Source organism: Fringilla coelebs (genome assembly GCF_963513975.1).
Source record: "Fringilla coelebs genome assembly, chromosome: 5".
NCBI classification, from domain to species: Eukaryota; Metazoa; Chordata; class Aves; order Passeriformes; family Fringillidae; genus Fringilla; species Fringilla coelebs.
The window spans coordinates 18,304,859-18,322,190 of NC_140033.1; the positions used below are offsets into that span (position 1 = coordinate 18,304,859).

A 17,332-nucleotide genomic window follows, 5' to 3' on the forward strand; every position below is an offset into this window, starting at 1 on the left:
CTGGACAGCAACGATCCTAAACATCTGTATGGAACATCCATGCTGTATGCAATAAAAAATGTGACTTTCCAAAATAACTGAAAAACATCTTACCATCTTCCCAAGAGAAAGGCTGGGGTGACTCAAGTTTAGGCCGTTCTGGTAAGTGCATTCCAGTTTCATTGTTATAACCAATTCCTTCAGCATCTCGCCTGGCTTGCCTGAGAACTACACCTCCTTGATCTCTTAACCGCACTGCAGCTCTATAAAATATTGTATCTTTTGCATTGTACTTCATACAGTTATCTATGATCAGATTGAAGTCTTCTTCAAACTCAGTGAGGTTTTTATAGCCTTGAGCTTCTAACCGTTTCCGCATGGTAGAGAAATCCATAGGATGTTTAATATGATCCAAATAGTCTGGAACCTTTGAATAAATATTTAAAACACAAATGGGTAAAATTGTCTTATTACAGACAAAGTAACATTAGTTAGTAATGACCAGCTTTTTAAATGTATCTTGTAACACCTCAATACAAGAATTTAAAGATGAAACTTAAAAGTGCACATCTAGAGATTGCAAACATTTGCATGCAAACAGAAGTTTACATATTACAATATTCTGCATCTCAGGTAACAAGTTTGAGCTCTACTAAGAGATGCTGAAATGACTTTTTCTTGGGAATTCTGTGGTTTTATGTACTCCTACTTTCAGGCAACTAGTGACAGTACAAGGGAAAATGGCCTCCACTTGTGCCAGGAGCAGTTCGGGTTGGATATTAGGAAAGATTTGTACACTGAAAGGGTGGTTAAGAATTGAACAGGCTCATCAGGGAAGTGGTGCAGTGGCCATCCATGGAAGTGTGGCACTTTGCAATATGGCTTAGTCAGCATACTGGTATTAGGTCAAAGACTGGACTCGATGATCTTGGCAGTCTTTTTCAACTTTAATGATTCTACATATAATAAATAGCTCTGTATGCAGTATATGCACAAATGCAGAGATATATACTCTGTCTAGTTTCACCTTCAAGTAAGAACACAGTGTCTGCATTGCAATTTTTGATATCCTTCGAATTTGCTTTACCAAAATTGTCTTACTGAAAAGTATAAGTATGTACCCAACATTCTATACAAGAAGAGGGTAATTCCAGACAAGTATTTCCCAGAAATTATTTTGGTATATAAGCATAAAAAGGCTTTCATAGCAGTAGACCATAACTCATAATGGTAATTATCAGAATAAAGATTAAACTTGCTTCTAACTCTGCATGTAATGACTTGTTTCCTGTACTTAAGTGCCACCAAGCCACATGTAAACATCAGGAAACACAGCTGCAAACATACCTCTTTAAGGTTCACTGGCTGAGCAAATATGCGAGCAGAATCCTTTTCCTGCAGCTGATCCAGAACTGATCGCAGAAGTACAGTGAATGGAATAAGCTGAAGCTCCATAGTAACCTGCTCAAGCTTGACCTAAAGAAGTAACAGTTATCCAACTGAGCATTCTCCATTAACACACTATATTAAAGTTGTTTAGCAGCAATAGTGTAGTATTTTGGATAAGATATAAAATATAAGTACATTTAAGCAAATGAGTTCAGTACTACTTTCAATATCATCAGCTGGCATTTATCTGACATAGGTTTTCAGATAATGATTTTGAAGGAAAAAAAATCATTCTCTTTCCTTTAACTCCAGCTTCCCAGAACTCAAATTTGTATTTTATATATAAGAATTTTGTTCCACTTTTAAATGTATTTTTTTAAAAGATGCTATATAATTACAGCTACACGATTCACCAACAATGTGGAAATAGTAAGACTTTAAAGGCAATGTTTCAAATTAAATTTCAGTTGTACTGCTATGTTCAAAGTTTAAAAAGAGAATCTGATTTACAGGCTACATAAGACCAAAACAAGGAGTAATTGGAAAGACAATGTTCTACATAAATTCCAAGAAATTTATTTCAAAAAACAAAATCAACATCTTCAAATACTTCAATATTCTTCAGATTTTTTATTTATTTTTGACACTATTCCAATTCCTCTGTACCTTAATTTTCAAGCCGTTTTAAGAGTTATCAACAATGAAGCAGTCTTGCTATGGCTAAAGTAAATTCTTAATGAAAGATTAGAGGTGTATGTACATATATATAATATTTACATGTAAATAAACTATAGGCAAACACACATAAAGAACATGTATATAAATACATCTGCAAAGCAAGTGATACATGAATACACATGAATGATGCATAGAATTCCAGAAAGCACTCCAGAAGGACAAATTATATTAGCTTGCAATGAATGTTCAGTTTGCAAAAGTAAAAACGAAATGGTGTTTTTACAAATAAGGACTATTAAAAACTCCTAAGTGCAAACATTTTGCCTTCCGCTTTAATGTAGATTTTATCTTTCTGCATTATCACTTCCTCAAATCTTTTCTCTTGGCAATGTTAACTGTAGAATGCTGCAGGACTTCAGATGCAGCCTTTATTTTTGCTTTTTTCATGACAGAAGGATAAAAGTGCTACTAAGTATATAGAAATGTATTGAGAAAACCTGAATAGAAAATCTCCCAGAGTTCTTCAGAAACCAGTCATTTTTTCAAGTCTAAGAGAACGCATTCCTAAATAATTTCTCTACACCAATGCACACAGCATGGCCAACAGAAGGAGCTGGAGGTCACAGTGCTGGTAGAGAGCTACACCCTAATTTCCATTACTGAAATTTGGTGGGATGAATCCCATGACTGAAGTGTGACTATGGATAGTCAGAAGCTGGTCAGAAGGGCCAAGAGCATACCAAAGGGCAGCAGGGTTGCCTTCTACATTGAGAAATGAATATACTAAGAGGAGTTGTCTCAAGAAAAGCCATGAGAAGGTTGAAAGCTTAGGCACCAAGGTGAGAGAAGGAACCCTGTGGTTGGTGTTTATTTCAGATCTAGGGGAGCCTATTGACAAAGCCTTCTTGCTCCAGCTACAGACAGACACTGCTTTCACAGGTTCCTGCCCTGCTGAGGACTTCAACTCCGACATCTGGAAAAGTACCATGATAAGCTGTAGGAGACTCCTGGAGTGCATTAGGGATAACTTGACAAGGCAAAGCTTATATGTGGGGCACAAGGAGATGATTCAGGACAGCCAGCACAGCCTTACAAAGGGTAAGTCCTGCCTAACTAATCTAGTGGTCTAACCAACCTAGTGGCCTTCTACGATGGAGTAACTCTTTTAAGCAGACAAGGGAAGATGTCATCTATCTGGACTTCTCTAAGGCCTCTGACATGGTCCTCAGCATCATTCTCTCTTAAACTGAAGAGAGGTGGATTCAATGAGTAGACTGCTCCACAGGTGAGGAATTGGCTGGATGACTGCATCCAGAGAGCAGTGATCAATGGCTTGGACTCTGGATGGAGATCAGTAATGAGTGGTGTCCCTCAGTGGTCTGTACTGGGACCAGTAGTAGTTAGTATTTTCATCAATGACATGAGACCAAAGGATCAAGTACACCCTCAACAAATCTGCAGATGACACCAAGATGAATTGTGCAGTCGACACACCTGAAGGACAGGATCCCATCCAGACACGGGCAAACTCAAGAAGTGGGCCCCATGGGAATCTCATGGGGGTCAACAAGGTCGAATTCCAGGCCCTCCTGCACCTGGGCTGTGGCAACCCCAGGTATCAGTACCAGCTGAGGGATGAATAGCTCCAGCCCTGTCAAGAACTTGAGAGTACTGGTGGATGAAAACTTCAATACGAGCCTGCGGAGTATGCTTGCAGGCCAGAAAGCCAACTGCATCCAGGGCTGGATCGAGAGAAGTGTGGCCAGCAGGACAAGGGAGATGATTCTGTCCCTCTACTCTGCCCCAGTTTGGCCCCAGCTGGACTGCTGCATCCAGCTCTGCAGCCTCCATCATAAGGCATAAAACTGTCAGAGTGAGTCCAGAGGAGGGCCACAAACATGATCAGACTGGAGCTCTCTTCTGAAGAAAGGCTGAGAGAAATGGGGTTGCTCATCCTGGAGAAGAGAGGGCCCAAATGAGACTTTATTGCAGCCTCTCAGTACTTAAAGGAGGTTTATAAGTAAGATGGGGACAAACTGATTAGTAGGACCTGTAGTGACAGGACAAGGGGTAACAGTTTTAAACTAAAAGAGGGTAGATTCAGACTACATATAAGGAAGAAATTTTTTACAATGAGGGTGAAGCACTGGAACAACAGGTTGCCCAGAGAGGTTGTAGATGCCTTATTCCTGGAAAAATTAAAGGTTAAATTGGACAGGGCTTTGAACAACCTGATCTAGTTGAAGGCATTCCTGCTTATTGAAGAGGGGTTGGACTATACAATCCTGAATGTTCCTTTTAACCCAAGCCATTTTATGAAAATTTTGCATATTTTAAATAGTTTGAGTGCACAGCATGTACATACATTACTTGACCCTTTTACTGAAAAACTGTGAGAATACTTAAATTATCTTTCCTTCAGAAAAGCTTCACCAAATTAAAAGGTGCTACATTTACCTGTTCTCTTTTTAATTTTTCACGCTTACGTATAAGTTCTATCAATAAACGTGCTCTTTCAAGATCATGACGCAGCCTTTGCCAGTACTTCAATTTTTCTTTTAGGGCTTGCATTTCTTCATCATCTTCTCTCTAAGAAAATAATCAAAACATTTTTATGAAAAGAAAAATGCATACCTCTTTTTATAAGATAGTTCTAAACAGCTACAAAACATATGCACACAAAAGGAGAATCTACTGTGAGCAAGTTATGCACTTGCTCATAAGCTTCATGAGCTTCATGCTGCAACAGAAAACCTGTGGTAAGGCTATCTTCCAGAGTTACTCAAGGGTCTAATTGAAAATAAAATCAAAATTAGAAAGCAATCCTATGGCAACGGCTATTGACATCAGAAGAAGCAACACAGCAAACAGTAACCGAGAAACATAACAAGCTGCAAAATACAATACAGGTTTTTTGCATCAAAATCCAAACTAGGTGAACACCACCAGTTTCTTCAGAAGCTCCAGCCTGGCAGAACAAATTACTCAGTGGTCAACACAGTCCACCTCTCTCACACCCAGCAGAACTAGGACACACTTGTAACAAAACAAAATAATTATGGCTTGTGAGGACAGGAAATGAAAAGCTGTTTATTAGATAATATAGTAACTTCAAATGATATTGCAGGTGAATAATGCAGCAATACACCCATTTGGAAAATAGATGAAATAATTTAATTTACACGTTTTTCAGTACAAGTAATGTTTAAACACTTGTAGTATTTAGATTGATTTGTACATACAAAACCCAGTGTTTGTTTGCCTTTACTATTTTTCGTACGGAAAAGGGAAGATACTAGAATACTACTTTCAGGATTCAAATGGTATTTATAATTCATCAGAAATCAGGCCATAAAGAAACTGAATTCCTGATATTAGTAGCAATTACACACACACACAAAAAAGATCTGCTTTGGAAAATTGTTGCATTTGAAAAAGGACTATTTTATAAAAGCATATCTGAGAGATATTCAAAACTTTGCATGCTTGCCCATAACCAGCATAATGCAATATACACTTGTTAAGTCATCCTGGAGGGTGTTGTAAAACCTAAAACAAAACCAGTAAATTCCATCAGCTTTTATATCTAGAAGACAGAGGAATAAAGGAAAGTGGTTAAGGAGATGAACAACAAACAACATTACAAATTATTACACCAAAAGCCATAATTCCTCAAAAGAAGAATAATTTAGAAGTACCATAAGTCCTCTAAAGGAAGAAGCTTGTGCGATTTTTCAGATAGTTGGCTCTAAAAATAGAATTGCAAGAACTGGAAGCTTAAAAACATCATCTAATAGATTTGCCAGTTTTGCCAGTGCTACAATTCTATCATCTGCATTCATGTATATTGTAAAGGTAAAGATTAGTTTTATTCAAATCTCTGACTTCACTGAAGTTGCAAACACTTAAAATGTCAACTATTTCTGCACTAGAATATACCAATCTGGAAATAACAGGTTGTTCCTCTTTTCATTAAGGGGGAAAAAAAAAACCAAACCCACAACAACAAACCAAAACCTAAAAACTGGAGCTAGAAACTTCTTGTTCCCTTTCCCAATGATTATTACAACTGACAGTTGTAATTTCTTTTAAAGAGTTAAATCTTTACATAGACACAAGATAATTTAACTGCTGGGGTCAGAATAGTTCAAAGTAGATTTTGACAGATAAGAGTATTAGTATTTTCAATAATTTTCAATTCCTTAAAATTCTGAGGAGACTCACTGAAATAAGAAGTCTATACCAGCACTAAAAGCTACTCTCCCAACCCCCTTCATCTCCGAGTAGAAACCTCATGTGTAGAAATGCAACCCTTAGGTTGTATAATTTTTTCAGTTCTCCTGTTTGTCAAAACCAAAATTAAACTGCCAGAAGTAGCAGGCTTGTTCTCCCTTTGCTTGCAAACATTCAGAGCCTCCTCTTTTGCCCTATTCAACTGCATAATTTATGAAACTGGGGAACTGAACCTGATGAAAACTAAGTCAACAAAGTGTACTAGTTCTAGGGTGGGTCAGGAAACTTAAATACAGCAAGAAAAAATGATGTTACAGCAGGCCTTAGGGTAGTTTATTAGACACTTAAGTACTTGGCTGAACCTCAAGGTGCAGTTGCACTCAAGTAAAATAAAAATATTTTATCTGAATCAGTTGTTTTACAAATTCCCTATGATAGGCACATACTTGCCAATCTGCAGATGTGACCCAAAATATCAAAACCACCCCGCCTCCTTTTTTTTTCTGCACACATACACTACCTTTCTGAATGGCACTCTGGTTTGGAGATTAATAGCAAGCCTCCAATTTTTTGACACTTGTATGCAAAGTAATGCTGGCAGACAGTTTCCAGCTTAATAGCTGAGATAACTCTCCTTTGCCCTAACCTATTTATTATCTGACATACAACATACACCTTAATTAGATTAAAAGGTCCATGAAAGTTGAAGAGAGCATGATGTACTGGTTTCCAACAACCAACAAGCCAAAACTTAACATACGAAGAGGGCCTTTCAAGTTTTTTAGCTTTCTGACATAGAAAGTTTCTATTAACCTTCTAGTAGGAAAGTTGTTCTTCTTCCTTCTTTTTACAACTGTCCTGACAACCACCGAGTTTCATTTCGCTGACGACACAAGAAAAATTTATAAAGAAATTCTCATTTGGAGAGGGACTCCTCATCAGGAACTGTACTGATAGGACAAGGTGCAATGAGTCAAAACTGAAAGAAGGGAAATTTAGATTAGGTATTAGGTAGAAATTCTTGACTGTGAGGGTGGTGAGACACTGGAACAGATTGCCCAGAGAAGCTTTTAATGCCCCATCCCTGACAGTGTTCAAGGTCAGGTTGGGTGGGAAATTGAGTAACCTGGTCTAGTGGAAGCTGTCCCTGCCCATGGCAGCAGGGTGGGAACTAGATAATCTTTAAGGACCCTTCCACTTCAAACCCCTCTGTGAGTCTATGATTTTCCAATGGACTTAGTTCTTGCTGAACATAGCATTGCCTAGAAATATTACCTAGTATTAAGTATTACCTAGAATAAGTAATAAGTATGACCTAGATTATGACCTATTTGTTAATACTGAGGGAAGAGGAAAACATTTTTAAGTCTACACAAAGAACATGCAGCAGCTGAGAACTCATCTCGCCATTAATATGCTACCAGTGTCTCCACACCACCAAGAATACTGTCAGTGTAGCACCATATCACTCCTTATGCTGGATGTGAATGTGTGAGAACAGCCTCACTCCTTAGAGAGACTGTAACTTAATATGATACAAACAAAAATAGAATGACAGTGATGAAACTGGACCTTGAGCAATACAATTAGTTTTATTAGCATGCTCTGCTGGACTTGTATGGCAATCAGACAAAACCATTTAGTGGTTACAACTTGTGTTCTTAATGAAATCTTCAGTGCAGGTGTGACCTAAAGTCCTTAGCAGCTTCTCATTTATTTTTTTAACAGTGGCTTTAAACTGACATCACTACAGCAGCAGCAAGCTTCTACACTTACATTTCATGCCTTATTTTCATTCAAGCATTCTTAAAGTTCAGGGGAAAAAACTAAAATAATGAGGATGTAAGTAGTATTAGAGTATTCCAATACCTTTCCTTAATTTCTCCAGGTGGAGAGAGAAGTGAGAGCATAAACCATTCTCTTACAGAGTTCCTTGCTCTTGCAAATGGTGAGGCAGCCCAGGTGTTTTAGCCTGGTTTAAAACTCTTAGATCTTCGAAACCATACCATAACTGAACTCTGAAACACATTTAATTAGGAAGTAAGCCTAGATCATGAAGACTTCTCCCTTTGCCAAATTTGTCCTAGTAACCTAACAGGGAGGGATCAAAACTACTTTCCACCACACATCCTGAAACCAATTTCAGGGTTTTGGTTCCTCATTATAACACTTTTTTTCTGTTTAAATAACAATTAAAAAAAAAAAACCCTGAATCTTATTACATCACTGCTTATATTTGTTAAACTGAAAAATCTATGTAGGTTTCTTGATATTCTGACTCCTCACATAAAATAAAAAAGACTTTTCCCATCTGGACTGAAATGAACAAAATAATCATGCCTATCTAAAAAATTTTAAGGTGTTCTCACAACAGCTATGCCATAGCTGTTTATTGTCTTGATTACAAACTGGTTTATAATTTGGAGTAACAAAACAAATTTACAGCCTTGCAGTTATGACTGCTTTAATAAATAGCATTAAAAGTGCTCTGGAAAAGACACAATGTCATACAAAGGATACTCGCTACTCACTGAAAAGCATTAACTACTCATTTTTCATCAACAGACTCATTTAATACTCAGCTCACCTTGAAACTTGATTTTACTTTTCAAAAGAAGAAACTTTTCAACAGACCAATACAAGCAGCTTCCAATTTATTTAGAATAAATTATTTCCTTATTTAAGAATTGTTCTCAAATTGGAAAAGAAAATAAAGAACTACTGTTTGTAGTGTAAACAGGCAATTTAATTTTAAAATGCTCATACCAAAGGCCTATTTTATTTTAATCAAACATCAATTACAATAATAGTTTGATTGTGATAGTCATTATTTAAATATAACAGTATTGTTGCACCCTTATCATGCCATCCCACAAGAAAACTGGCTTGTGTAATTTTTCAGACACTAACAATGGTCTAGTTCTATACCTGCCACCATAGGACCACACTTCTGTGCTTGCCGTCCGTATTTTATGACTCAAGCTCATTTAAAAAGAAGTTTATTGTCTGAATAAATTAATTTCGACTGTTAATTGGTAACACTAATTAGGTGCACTGCCAGGTATCACTCTTCAGAACCTCTCATGCAGAAGTAAAAGATTAATCAAATTTCAAAATGGAGTAATATAGAAACAATGAAAACAAGATAAACAAGTGGTTGATTTTTATATTCAAAGTTGACTTCACCTAAAAGTAGACATAACCGAAATTTGAGAATCTCAGCTACGAGGAAAGGTTGAGACAGCTTGAACTGTTTAGCCTGGAAGAGAAAAGGCTCAGGGGCACAAATCTCACCAACACACATAAGTACCTGAAGGGAGGAAGCAAGATAGAGCCAGGCTCCATTCAGCGGAGCCCAGTGACAACACAAGAGGCAATGGGCACAAAGTAAGAAAAGACATCAGAAGACTCATGTTTTTTTTCTAAACTGTAAGGGTGACCAAGCACTGACACAGCTGCCCAGAGAAGTTGTGCAGTTTCCACGCTTGGAGATAACTCAAAAGCCAACTGGACATGGTGCTGGACAGCCTGTTCTAAGTGGCCCTGCTTGAGCAGCGGTGTTGCAGCCAACAACGACCTCCAGATCACCTCCAGAGGTGCTTTCCAATCTCAATTATTCTGGAAATTATTAATTAGTTTTTCCACAAGAAAAGCTAAAAAAATAAACACACACAAACATGACAGATCAAATAATTAGGAAGCAGTGTTGACCACAGCATTTTTTATGACTACAATGACTTAATCAGCAAACAGAAATACAATTCTAACAAAAATAACAGTTCCACTTCAGAGGGGGAAAAAATTCAATTTAATATAAGTAAATGATTATAAAATTAATTCCTACATTTTAGAAGCTATTTTACAGGAAGTCAAGTGCCAGGAGAATGGAAAGAACACACCCACCTACACATTTGATTCTATTAAAAAAGTAACTTGGATGCAGTAGAAGTTTCCACATCATGGTGCTTCATAGCATTTCAAAGTCTACATGCATGGATCCACACAATTCAGAAGTTTTAATTATTTTTGAAGCTATCCAGCAATATGAAACCAAAACAGACCACCTGGAGTCACTGCTTTGATGTTTTTCAGCAACTTATTAATAGGAGTGTACAACAAAACTTATGCTTGTCTATAATCCCACTTAACTGTATCAAAAGCAAAACCAGAAGCTGAAACAGGTCTTTGAACTTCATCAACAACTTGCATTTTGTTATTATCGATTAAGGTGGGCAATACAGAATTTGAAAACTGTAAACTAGCTGTTTAATCCTTAACCCTATTAAAATCCACATTTTTTTCAAGTGTCAAATAAGAATCCGCTTTGCATCTTTTAATGAATTTAAAATAACTTTTTTATCTGACAGAACATTGATTAATGGGTTCCAAAAAACTACAACACTTATCAATGAATAATGGCATTATGATATTTGTGATGACAGTATTTTTGTGAAACATTTAAGAAAAACAGAAGAAAAAGCTGCACAATTAATTTTTTTTACATCTCACATATTAAAAAGTATTAGATAATTCCTAACTGCCAAAATAGGTAATATCACTTCAGAATAGGGTAAATAATTTATTCAGTCCTGAGTAAGAAAAAAAAAAAGTTTTTACTTTGTGCTAGGCTTCCTAGTTTATTTTTAACTCAATAAAACAGAAAATTTCCAATTTCTTTTTGTAAATAAAAAGTATGTCACATACCTGTTGTGTGTTTCTTTGTGACTGTAAACTGGATTGCAGCCTTCTCAAGAGTGGAACACCATTCCTAGACAGTCTTTTGAGCAACCAGTAACTGTGCACTCGTTCAACAAAATGCTTCTTTCGCTGAATGGCCACCTGATTCATAATCTTATTTAATCTAAAACATGGAAAAACTGATATTGTATTTTTCACAGCAAAGCATAAAATATATTTATCTACGGAAATTACACATCAGATATATATGCATGTATACTGTAAAACCAGAAGTAATCACTATGTTACTAACTTCTTTCAGTAAGATCCCTTCCAGTACAATTATTTCTGAGCAGTAAATTACAACAAATACATCTGCTTGACACTGCAGGTTCTACCAAAGACATTAACATACTTTACAAAGCTGAAGAGAATAAATTTTTTTGTAATCCATATTGGAAGAGCAATCCCAGATTAGGGCTGAGAATAAAGCTTTATGTGCATTTTGCATAGAATGATTTTCCTATTGAAGATGAAAACAGATAAAAAGCTCTAAATCACTATGGAAATCATCAGATCATTTGTTGCCAACTACAGAAAGATTAGTAGTTTATTTCACAAACAATACATCTTCAAACTCCTCCCATAAAAACATGCAATGGAAGCCTTGTATTACTCTATTAATACAAAATTTCTGACAAATAAACCAAACAAAAAATATAAAAGACGGGAACAATTATTATTTTACCCCAGACATACAAGAAAATAATCAAACAGAGAAGATGTGAGGACGATGTAAACAATTAACAAAATACTTCAATCAAAATTAATCTGCATTTTCTCCAAAGTTGCTTTTTAACAAATGTAAATCCACTATGCATATACTTTTTTACAAATACTCAAGCAAAGTGCTTTATGAATATCACACACAACAACATTGATTCCTATTTTTCAAATAATGACATGTTAGATAGACGACCAAGTCTCAAACATGACAGTGGCTTCTGAAAACATATTAAAAACAAAGCTTGTATGAAACAAATCTTCAGCTGCTTGTGCCTACAATATCTTGAAATTACAGCAAAATAGAAGTTATAAAAAGCTAACAGTTATAGAAGGAAAATATTTTCTCTTTGTATGACAATGCTGGTATTTGTAACTGGAGGCAGCTCTTCTAAAATTAATGCAAGATGTCCCAAGCTACCTAAATCCCCTGTATTGCAAGAGATGGTTCCTTCATCTGGAGGCAGGGGTGAGCTGGAAAGAGAGCTGGATGTAAAACAGTTACAGAAAGGATAGTAACAATGAAAAAAGAAATCTGTTAATTCTTCACTGAGAATATTACTACTACCCACAGCAAAACTCTACAACTGATAGTAGAGGGTTCATTGCATATTCTCCAAAATTTAATACTAAACCAAGCAAATATTAACTCAAGAAATATCTGATTTGCAGAGCAGTACCATGAGACATGTAAGTAAGAATCATGATTGTATATACATACTAACATTTTTCTACTTTTCCCCTTTTTGTATTAGGAAGAAAGGAGTTTTACAGGTAAGTGATAAAAGCAGAGTATTGAAAACACCTAAGGAAAATGTAAAGTTAGAAGTAAGTCTTGGGTAAAATGGTTTTTAAGAATATCTGGGAAAACAAAATATTTTTCAGAGCAGCATACAAGTGAGTGTACTGAGACTTCAAAGGTCATCTACCCCTGGGGGTTTTGGCCTGTGTAGAAGATAAGGTGCAATCTATTCAGGGCTACTAACTACAGCTAAAGTTCTCAGTCATCACCAGGTAAAGGTAGAGCAAATGAAGCAAACCCAGGTTTTCTTTAAAATACAGTGCCATTGTGTCCTTTGGTTTCTCAAAAACTTTTTTTTAATTAATAACTAAGCTAGCTAGGCATTCTTGAAAAAAATCTAGCTTAATTTAAAACTTAGGTCTGCAGATGGACTTCAGACTGTCTTGTACATCTTTCACTGGAAGGCAGACACAGGCTTCACCAAGATTTACTCAATGCAGAACAGATGTGACACCACCATACTTCAAACAGCATAATTACAATTAATTACAGAATGCAATCAAAGTCAAATAATTGCCTCCACAAATCTCTTGGAAACAGTAAAACCTACTGAACAAGTCAAAAAAAGCACAGCCAAATACACAGCTATTTGGAAAGATCAGAGAATCATAACATGAAGAAAGGTGCCTTGGCTTTATGCCCATCAGATGTGGCAAGACTAAGCAAACATCTTTAACTACAGCTTTAAGTACATTTGCCAATTCATGTAACAAACCATTCTATTCATATATAATAGCAGAGTGTTAAAAGAAGCTTAAGAAAGATGTTCACAGAAGACACTCTCCAACTTCCAAAATATAAATAGACAGAAGGTAATCTGCAGTGCAGAGACTACTTTAAAAGTAGTTGGAAACTACTTGTCTCTACGTTCCCCTCTAAATTAAACCAAGTATTTCATTTAAACAACACACATGGGTAGCAGCTATATACTTGTCAAAATACAGAGCTCTGAAACTCTTCACGTGTCAGATATCTACACAGACTCTACACTATGAACTTAGTGCTAGCAAGATGTTACATCTGCTGTTAGACTCTATCTACCCACTACCTATATGACACCTCTTCAACCATCCTTTTGCTTAGTCTGTTACTTCCAGGCACTTTTACTGTCCCAAGCACCTTAAATTCTGATGGGCAATACAACTATTTTGGGGAAATGAGACAACGTTGCTGTAGAACCCTGTAAAAGGCACAGATTGGGTACTGATTGTGAAGCTCCCGCCACCTAAATGAATTTTCCATACATTATACTTCCCTTTTTTTTCCCAACCAAGATGTAATTAAAAAACCCAGAAGAATTAAAGAAAAAAGCATGTATTTGGGCTAGGTAAGGGAGTGCTGTTTAAAGACTTCACTATTTTGCAATCCAGGACTTGACTTGCACATGACAGGATTAATTGCTGCAGTACACTGATAAACCTCCAATGCAGAGGTAAGGCTTCAAGAAGTTGGGGCACCTCCCAGAACTACAGAAAACACCTCAGCAAAGGCATTTTTTTGCTAAAGTATCTGTTCACACTAGCACTTCTTCCAGTAGAAGCACTTGAAAAAAGAACAGCTTTCTGTATTATTTTATAAAGTCAAGTCAAGCATACCAACTACTGGGTAAAAAAAAACCATTTTCCCTCAACTTACCAGTTATTTAAAACAAAGGACATTGATAGAGGAATTTGAAAATTTTTAAAAAGGTAACTGTTCCAATGATACTCAGTGACTGCTGCTATTTAGCTAGTCTCATAAAAGAAGCATTAGGTTTCAAGCTGATGACCACTCCAGCCTTTTGATGTTTTAGCACTAGCAGTCATACTGATTCTTCGTTTTGTTTTTTTAGAGCTACATGCCAAAACTACACAGATGACAAAAACATTTTTCAGAACTGCTTTAATTGTGCTACAGCCAACTGAGCGAGCCAGAACTACATCCTGTCCCCAGCCCTGTAAAACATTGATGTGCGTGATAAATGGGGATATCATAAAATTCCCTGCTTGTCTTTAAACAGGCAGAAGTCCCTTTTGAACCAAACCTTTGAAATAGCACCTACAGTCTCCTCACATGGAGACAGTGGATGGATAATATACCCTGGAAAGGATGACACACAATGCACTGGTCAATGCATTCCAAGAGCTGAGTGTGTTACACAGTCCTTGCCCCCTCGCCTTTTACAGAAATGCATAAAATAAATTTTGTCAATGTAAGAAATGTGCTTTTAGCATACTAGCAAATCTCACAGCTGCCTTCTTTGACTCAAGACTTCCTCTCCCAGTTTCAGTTACATATCACTGTGGCAACTATGGCAACTGGTTACAGGGAAAAGTGAAACCAGTATTTTTGGTAACCAACGGTGTGGCAGTTTAACCTCAGAAAGCCAATGAGAGATAATCAGACACTTGTTTATCAGTCTTTACTAACCACTGCACAGACCATACATGCTTTTTAATTCCACTGGTATTATTTCAGTATTACAATACCTCAAGATTCTTAAGTTTTTGAAATATAAACTGGAGAGAACATTTTCTTGAGCAAGTATGTGATTTTGACAACATTACTACAGTAACTCAAGCACAAGGAACTCAGTATGAAAATCTGTATTAATTAAACACCCAAAGGAACATCACATATCCATTAAAATGAAGTAATTTTTGATCATGAGTGACCTCTAGTATTTTAATTACCATACCTGTCCTGAGTCTCCAGTTTATCAGTTTGTTATTTTGCATTGTTCTTTATCCAGCTTAGTACTACTAAAGGTACACACAACACAGGAAAACTGTATTATATCCTGTAACATTTCATTCAGTATCACTAACATACCAGTTTCTCTTAACCTATGCTAATACCCATTAACAATCGAATCATGTCCCAGTTTACAGAGCAAATAAAATACCCTTCTTTTCCCACACAAAGACTGCAGATATGTTTAAAAACCAGTCAGAGCAAAATGTTAAAAAAATTTATTGAACAAGTTGCAACAAAGTAAACTGAGTTTCCAGAACACTTGAATTTTCAAGCCTTGTTCAGCAAAGTTCCACAAAATGTACCGAGACTTGTAGGAAGCAGGAAAGAGACAATACTTCTCTACAGATAATTATACTAATTCCAATGACACTTACTGGAAGACAATTAGCATAAAACTAGAATAAAAAGCTAGGAAGAGTTTATTTGGGGAATTTAAATTAATTCTGGAGCCTTACCAACTATTCCTCCTAGCTCCATATCCAAAAACTTCAGTTTTTGAAGACCAAAATGCCCACCTGGACAGACGAAACTGTCTCTACTCTTCTCATGGAAACCTGTGGCAGCAGTGTGCTTATGAAAGTGTTTGCAAAACTTGTCTTTCAATACACTTTTTTTTTAAACAGTGAAAACCCACAACTTTGTTATCCTATTCCTCAATAAAAGATAAAACTTTCTGTATGACTTATTAACTTAAAAATAAAAAACCTCTCAAACTGTTCTGACCAACTTGAAAGACAACACAGGCAAATGAATAAGCATGTAAAAATCAGAATCCATCTGCATGTCCTTATTTCCTGTTGAAAAAGGATAGCATTCCTTTAATACCAAGCAGAAGTAAGACAGATGCCTAACAGAGTGCATATCCAATCCTGGAAAGAATGAAAATGTTTCATTTAAACTTCTGCAACACAAGTCTGCAGAAACAACAGGCAACAAAGACGCTTTCTTAATTAGAACTACTTTGCAGGTTTTATTCCTTTTGGACTGTTATGTTTCAGAAGTCTAGCTACTGAATTTTCCTCTCCTAGGTTGAAAGTCTAACAGTATATATTTCATCTACTGATACATCTTCTGAAGCCTGAAAGTCTCTCCAGGTTCCTATTCTTTATTCAACATTTAGTGGAATTTAAATAGTATTTGATTTTGAATGCACATGTAGGAAGCACTTTGTCTTGCTTACATGACTGTGAACCCCCTATTTTTCTATTTGAGCAAGTAGCTTGTAAAATTTTGCTTGGACAGGAAAAGTAGAACAGTGAACTGAAGAGGTAAGAAACACTGTTACAGATATATTAATTTGCTTTAAGCTTCTTGGCCTTGTACACATAAAATAAAAGAAAAAATGTATTCATTTTACTCAAAATCTACTTATACAATTTACTAAGTAAGTTACACTTCTTTGAACACATTAATTAATCCTCATTTAATAAGTCAGTGTCAAAATGAACTAGCTTCAAAATGATAAAGTGAAGTTACCTTCACTTTTTTTAAATACTGCTGAGGCAAAACTAGTGAACACCACAGTAGCTTGTTTAATTTTGGGAAAATTACTTTTTTATTAAAGCAAATAGTTCAGCATGACATCAGGAATAGTTTCTACACGTAACAGAAACACTTCAAAGTCAAACAATGTGACAAGACAAGAAACATCAGCAGTTGAAGATTTCTGGCATTCCCCTCAGGTGATTCTATGATCCAAGTATTGGGTACAGTCACAAGGCATACCTACCTCCCCTGGAATTAAAATAAGCATTTTCACAGGATTCTGTAAATTATACATACATGTATATTCAAGGATAAAGAGCTAACAGACATTGGTCAGGATTTATTCAGCTTCCAAGTTCTTTGCAATGCTGGCCCCAGTACTATTTTTCAATAGCTTTTTTCATGCTGAATTTTAAGCCATATTCCTCGTTCTTTCTCCCCACCTTGAAAACTTTCTGAACATATTTAAAAAAAAAAACCCAGAGTACCCTAAAAAATGTTTTAAAAAATCCCCAAAAGAAATCCATGACCTGCATATGAATAAGAAGAATCATCTGTGAATGCAGACTA

At 36.1% G+C, this 17,332-nt stretch overlaps 1 protein-coding gene across 3 annotated transcripts in view; it reads right to left on the reverse strand.

Moving 5' to 3' along the window:
- The window catches only part of BRD1 (bromodomain containing 1), a 57,555-nt gene that overhangs the window by 29,827 nt on the left and 10,396 nt on the right, over positions 1–17,332 (reverse strand). For all 3 annotated transcript variants that reach the window (XM_084206770.1, XM_084206771.1, XM_084206772.1), the window contains exons 3-6: positions 10,984–11,140; positions 4,504–4,635; positions 1,327–1,455; positions 94–406 (exon numbers count right to left, since the gene is read on the reverse strand). In XM_084206770.1, the coding sequence (XP_084062896.1) occupies positions 94–406; positions 1,327–1,455; positions 4,504–4,635; positions 10,984–11,140 (731 nt within the window). The remainder of the gene's footprint in view (positions 1–93; positions 407–1,326; positions 1,456–4,503; positions 4,636–10,983; positions 11,141–17,332) is intronic.